This window comes from Sinocyclocheilus anshuiensis, unplaced genomic scaffold (assembly GCF_001515605.1).
Source record: "Sinocyclocheilus anshuiensis isolate Anshui unplaced genomic scaffold, SAMN03320099.WGS_v1.1 scaffold1032, whole genome shotgun sequence".
NCBI classification, from domain to species: domain Eukaryota; kingdom Metazoa; phylum Chordata; class Actinopteri; order Cypriniformes; family Cyprinidae; genus Sinocyclocheilus; species Sinocyclocheilus anshuiensis.
Window position 1 is genome coordinate 337,166 of NW_015549638.1, and position 7,007 is coordinate 344,172.

The 7,007-nt window shown below is 38.6% G+C and overlaps 1 protein-coding gene and 1 long non-coding RNA gene across 2 annotated transcripts in view; both read left to right on the forward strand.

The window, feature by feature from the left end:
* Positions 1–4,150, forward strand: part of LOC107659826 (transcription factor SOX-5-like) — a 220,673-nt gene extending 216,523 nt beyond the window's left edge. Inside the window, 1 exon segment of the mRNA XM_016448883.1 lies at positions 1–4,150. Within this exon segment, the coding sequence (XP_016304369.1) occupies positions 1–225 (225 nt within the window). The 3' untranslated portion in view covers positions 226–4,150.
* A 1,034-nt stretch (positions 4,151–5,184) lies between these two features.
* The window catches only part of LOC107659838 (uncharacterized), a 38,920-nt gene continuing 37,097 nt past the window's right edge, over positions 5,185–7,007 (forward strand). Inside the window, exon 1 of the long non-coding RNA XR_001630961.1 lies at positions 5,185–5,296. This is a non-coding gene — a long non-coding RNA (uncharacterized LOC107659838). The remainder of the gene's footprint in view (positions 5,297–7,007) is intronic.

Here is a 7,007-nt window from a genome sequence, read left to right on the forward strand (position 1 = left end):
GGAATGCCCTCTCCACAGATGCCCTCTGAGCACTCGAGCATGTCTAGTAGCCCCGAACCAGTCCCACCCAGCAGCCAGCCCTCTTACCTCACACACAAGAGGGAGGGGCCTCGCATTAAGGAGGAGGAGCTCCGAATGGATGACGGCAATGGCGATGCCTACGATGAGTTCGACTACGAAGACGATGACTATGGCAGTGACAGCGAGAATCACATCACTCAGTAAACCTGCCAATCACAGCCATCTCACCAGTCACCTGGCATCTCACGCAAGCAAACTTCATTCCGCCCCCATACACCGTCCAATCAGGAATCCTCCAGAGCCAAGCCCGATATCCACAGCAATGCACAGGACCTGTCAATCAAAGTGACTGTTACATGGAAAGGAGGGTCTTGTAAAGGAAGTATAACACTTGCCTAGACATAGGAAAAATTACCCTTAACCGGTTTGTTGTCGAGACATTTATTACTAAGGACCTGTCAGTCGACCCGTCATAGACACTTTAAAATGGTGGACCTGATTGTTTCTAAAGAGACACTTTTAAACAACTTTTTTTCTTGGTTCTATAATATTCTCACTCAGGTACACAGTGCCAACAGGTGGCTTGTGAATGTGATTGTTGTTTTTGTGCTACAGTTTTAATAGAGAAAAAATACATTTATTTTCCTCTTCACCGTAAAGCACCTGACAGGAGTAAAATGACAAACATTTTCTATTTTTTTTTCTCTTCGGCGTGCTATTAGCTGAATCTCTTTCTATCATCCTCACGCCCATGTCCTCTCACTCAAAGATGTCTTTTCTGTTGGACGAAAGGATGGAAGGGAGGATTCGCGTCCCTTCACTCAGGAGTTCGGACATCGCTGGATGACAGACAATCCCTCCTTCCTCACATCTTTTCCTCTTGACACGCTTTTACTGTTCCTTTCTCCTCTTCTGTGGGAGCTTTGGATGTTGACGTCTCTCTCAGGTGTGGAGACAAACTTTACGAGATAGCACAAACTTTGTGTTTGGTGAACAGCTGACATGGCGATGGTTTTCGTGGAGAGTGAAGCCTCGAGCAGAATTATTGTACACGTGCACATTTCTTTATGTTTGTGTGTGTGTGTAGATGAATGCGCATTTTGCTAGGTTTTAAGTTAATTTTTATTACATGTAGACGGTTGATGTGCTGGTCATGTGAACATTTACAAAAGGAAAAAACATTAATATTCAATACGTACGATTCATGCTAGCAGCCATATCTGTGCTGAGGGAAGCCAAATGTTTAATAATAACGCTGCATTTATCATTCTTTTTGTTTTTATTTTTAGTCCGATCATTCGTTTGATAATTTTTTTTTTCCATTCTCATTGTCTCCCTGAACAACCTGTTTCTGTCATCGCTGGGTGCAGGGAACACTGCACCTCATTCTGAAAGGAAAAGAGGAGACGCGGAGAGAAAAGCTCTCTAGAGGAGAGTCTGTGCTTGAATGGCGTATTGAAGGAGGAGAATAGAGTTCCCACAAGCCCCGGTGCTCTGTTTTCAAAGGACAGCTCTGAGAGAAACCAGGGATCTATGTACAAGACAAGCACGAGTGTGCGTTTCAATCAGCGCCACTTAATATATCTCACATCTCTACTCCTCCGCAGGGATTTGTGTTTTGTCTCTCTCTCCTCTTTTTTTCCATCTATCACTCGGTTTATCAGTGCAGAGGAGTCTCCGAGCCGTGCCATCAGTCATCCGCTCTCTGTGTGGCTCTGACTGACCCACTCCATCTTACTGCACCTGTGTGGCTGCTGTTGGCACGTCGATGGCGTTTGATTGACGGCTGCCCTAACTGTAACTACCCTGCCAGCCTCTCTCTGGCCTGGTGTGGGCATAAGCGGGCAGCTGGATGAGAGAGACACAAGCTGTTAGGTGAACAGCAGCCAGACTCCAGCCATTAATATCTGTGTTTTTTCCCCTTTACATCTACCCAAAGGCCGTCCACTCACAACACATATCAAATTATATATTTAGAATGCACATGTATAACTAAAAACATATTTGAATTTTCTGGCCTACTTGAGATTTTTTCTAACGATAAATGTTAAAGGTACTCTGACCCCTGTAGTGCTAGCAAAGTGATGACCAATGGCATTTTGCGTGTTCATCTTTGTCTAGTTTATTCGGTTCGATGAGGTCCAGTCCCGTCTGTTGTTTGTATTTGTGTTTTGCCTCCATGTCAACGTCACTCTGCTGTCGAGGTTGGGAGGAGCCGTTTCAGACTCTGCGTGTTAATGTTTTAGTTTGTATTTGCAAATACTGTATTTTACTTTCATTAAAACTGCCTCTAGTGTAATAATATTATTAACAATAATTATAAGAATAGGCAGCATTTCCTAAGTTTAGTAAGTTATGTACAGTATAATTTATTATTTTCCTCCATTTGGATTTTTTTTTATGATCGTATGGAAACTGCGCTTGATAAAGCATTATATTTAGCTGGGTAGGTATTTAGATCTAATCATTATGTTCAATATTCTGTTTTTTTGTTCTCCTTTTTTATTTTATTTGCTCTTGTTTTTTTGTTGAATTAATCCTGTTCTGACGCTGATATATCTCTGAGAAAGTAGTCACGGTGAACTGCTGATATGAAGGAAAAGAGACATTTCTCTTTTTTTCATTTTCTTTTTCTCCTCCGTGCATCGTTCATGAACTCCAAACACATTTCTTAAAGCACTAGGACTCTGGACACTCGGAGTCAAACTTAAGAAGAACATGATATTTTTATTTGTAATGGTTTATGTATAATGTGAAGTTTCCTTTCTGTTAATTCTCTTTTTCTTTTACTGAAGATCAAGAAAACGGCTATATTATACCCCAATTGTCATTGAACAGAAAGAGCGTGGAACTTGTTTACTGATATTTGTCATCCTCTCTCTTGTTTCATTGGAACATCACTGGTTTAGAAAAATGCATTTGTTTACCTATTTTGTCAAATTTGGGTACAGTTACAGTACACAGCACCTAACCCTTAAAAGGATAGTTCACCCAAAAAATGAAATTGACCAAGCCTATATGTCTTACTTTCTTCTGTAGAACACCAATGGAGACATTTAGCAGATTGTCCAAGCTGCTCTCTTCCATACAATAAGAGTAGATGGGGACCAGGGGTTCTGAAAATAAAAAAATGCATTATAAAAGAGGTCCAAACAGCTGTGTTATATTCCTAAGTCCTCTGAAGCCATATAACAGCTTTGTGAGAGAAAAAGACTGAAATGTAAGTCATTATTCCCTGAAAATCTTGCTTGAGCACGCCATTCACTTTCATTATGTGCAAAACAGCAGCTTGGACATTCTGTTAAACATCTTTAGTGCTTCACAGAAGATTAAAAGTGAAACGGGTTTTGAAAGATGGTGGCAGGTAAACTATCCCTTTTAATCAGAAGACATGACTTTTCTGAATTGATCAAACTGTCTGATTCCAGTAAAGCTCCACTGAATGGCCATATTAGATGTTTTTATCTCCAGAATTGTTTTAGCTCCACACACTGTCTCCCTCTGTCAATCGAGCTCACAGTAGTGACATCACAATCACACCTTGTCAGATAACAAAAGTCACAATCACAGAATAGCCACCATCTGATGTGACCATGCTTTCACATTTAGTAATTCCCACAATCATATCAATCGATAGGGACACGTATGCTGGCTGGTTTAACATACAAGGTCACGTTCTGTCAACAAATTATCTGTCAGCATGGTAACCTCATAGTCTTTAGAACTCATACTCTGATAATGATGGCCTGTATTATGAACAATAATTGATAAGACAATCAAAGTCATGTGTGGAGCTCAAAACAACGGTAAATGACATCAAACAAAAAGTACTTAGAAACTTATCTTACCATCTCAACTTGAAAATCGAGAAAGATAATTATGTAAATATAGCATAGAGTTATAGATTTATATTTTGTTCATAACACGGTGTAATACAAGTTGTATATTTCTTTCTCTCTTTTATTGATGTTATTCATGCCACACTAAAAGCAAGAGTTTTACTGTACTCTTATGGAAAAAAACAAACAAAAAAAAAGCAAGCTGTGGGTTACCACCATCTGTTCTAAGTTGACGTTTTTCAGTATTACTGCCAGTCAAGGCTCAAATAAAAACAGCAACGTGTTCTGTATCTCTACTGTGTGTCTGTGGCTCCTTTTTCTGCCCTACTGCAACTCACCAACTCCATAATTAAACTCTAGCAGTCCAGAACTGCCAAAAAGCACCACACTGCACACTAAATACTATCTGTCTACTGTTACGTGCCAACACATGAAGCAATCGCAACATTTTTAGGCCAAACAAAGGGAATTCCCAGTGCTGAACGTCATTGTATGTGTCTGGAATTACATACGTCACGCAGGATAGTAGGACACCTGCTGAGGTTACAAATATTTTTAGAAGAATGTTCATAAATTACACAGTATTGTTAACAAATCTTAAAGGTTTGTCTCGATCGCTCCCCCTCAAGTAGGTGGTCGAAGATGTTTTAACTTTCATACCAGACTTCCTAAACCACACATTTCAATTAGAAATAATATTTGTGCCACAAATCAAAAACTTGCCTAGTGTTATCATACAATTAAAGAACCCAAAGCAATAAAAATACCACTTTTATGTGCACACCGAGTATGTCTGGATTAGATTTCAGTCAAAATAATGAGGCTCTGGTGCTGCTCTCAAAGGAGCGTAACAGTAGGATTTATGGTAGTAAAAATCGCATTAATTTTCTAAAAATTACATACTTTTTGCAAAACTTTAAGACCAAAAGTTGCTAAGCAAGTGTATCTGCTTTTATTCATTAAAAAGTGAAGTACTACATTACCCACAAACTTGATATAGTATATTATACATATATATATATATATATATAAATATATATATATTGTCCAATACACTTTCATTTTTGTATTAAACTTCACATTTGTATATTGTGTTTTATGTTGTTTATATAGTTCACTCCCTTAAAAAAAAAAGGACACAGTCATGTACTTTTGTCTTTTGTCCAATTTTCAAATACTTGTTGTGACTGTTTGACTTCGTTTCAAGGCTTGCAACTCTCGTCTGAAATGTCTGAAATTCCTCTGGAGAAAATAAATAAAATACTCCTAAAACCAAGGCTGCTTAAAAAGACAAACCTAACTCTGTAGCAGAGCACCCAATTTTTCCACCAATCAGAAGACCAGAGCACAATGGATCACATCCAATCAAACAGTTGGTCTAATTAACCACAACAAGCATGGCGGAATGGAAACAACAGAAAGGACAATGGATAAAGGTAAGGTTATCTTTTGAAATTCACAAGCTTTATGTAATGAAATATGATGTGTTAATGTCAATGCTTTTATAAAAGCTGCTGGGTTCAGTGCTCTTGTCTTTTCTGGCCCTGTAATGTTTCCTCTCTGGTGGGTCTGTGCTGCTGTCTTGAGTGTTTGTCTGAGAGGGAGTTAAGTACTCCAAATTTTCATTTAAACGCAGTGGAAAGTGGGCTGGAAAATTTAGTCTTTAAGTCTTTAAGTGAAGTAGCGTAGCTCAGGGCACTGTAAATATTAGATTTTTTTGCCTGTAGCTAATACTGAATAGAGTGTTTTATAAGAGTGTGTGTGTGCATTTCTGCTCAGTATGAGGCTAAGTACAGAAAAGGAACATCTGATTCCTCAAGTTATCTTTCCTGCTGTCTGTTTCGCCGTCTCTGCTGAGTGCCGAATGGAAAAAAGGGGGGCAAGATGTTTTCACGAGGCAACAGCATCATCCGAGGGAAGCAATTAGAATAATTCAGAGTGTGTATTTACTGTTTTTACATGTTTGTAAGCTCATGCTAGCTTATGTATTTTTACAGTTACCATGTCTGTGCGCGTGATGCATATGTCTGTGTGTGTGTGAGTTCCAGAGAGCTTCTGCGACAGCTCAGTGAAATGTGCAGATTTGAAGCGTGGGTGTTTGGAGATTGAGTGAAAACGATGTCACATTAATGATTTAAAGTAGGTAATAGGATGTGATGTGCCTTCAGAGCCGCCAGCTAAACTGAGTTTAAGACACTCCGCTAATGTGTTCATGAAGAGGGAGGGATTATAGAGTACTCAGAACTCCAACACACACGCAGTCACACACACACATTACCAATGACAGACAAATGTGTACACACACGACACCTTGGCGCGACCGAAGCCAAACGCATCTGCACTTGCACTACAGAGGCAAAACGTTAACACGCATGCCATTCAACATCACAGCAGCCAAATACATACAGCTGCCACCAGAGCGAATGTCAGACAACAGGTTAAGCACTAAATATAAACCAAACCAAACAAAATCACCAAACTCCCAACACTTGCAACTTCATACATCCACTGAAATATGACAAATAAACAAATAACAAATAAACTAAATGACAACTGACAGTTGTGATTGGGAAAAACATGATACTTTTTTTCAGGATTCAGAATTTTTATGAAAAGCCATCTTTTGCGTCATCATAAATGTCTTTACTGTCACTTTTGATCAACTGAATGCATCCTTTCTGAATATAAGTATTAATTTCTTTTTAAAAAATTTTACTGACTTTTTGAACGGTAGCGTAGGTAATCAAGGTATAAGAGTGTGTAATTTAGATTCTGTAACTGCTCTCTATTTTTTCACCAGATCATTTTATTGGCTATGACATACATTTTTAAAAGTACAAACATTGCATAATTTCTCTATTAATAATATTGCATAATTATAAAATCTTAAGCAAAGTGCTGTTTAATTTTTTTAGACCATGTCAAACTGGAGGACGTCGTCTCCCCAAAAGTATTTAATGTCAAATAAAAATAATCAGATTTTAAACCTCAATGTGAGCCACCCTTTTTTTAGTTTCACCTTTAAAAGTGCAGTCTTTTCTGACACAAGGACGAAGCAACATGTAAAAGTAATAGCTTTCAGTTAATAATGCCATTGTAGAAATGGCCTATTCAGGGGCGTCATGCTCTCATGTTTTTTGAGGGGGC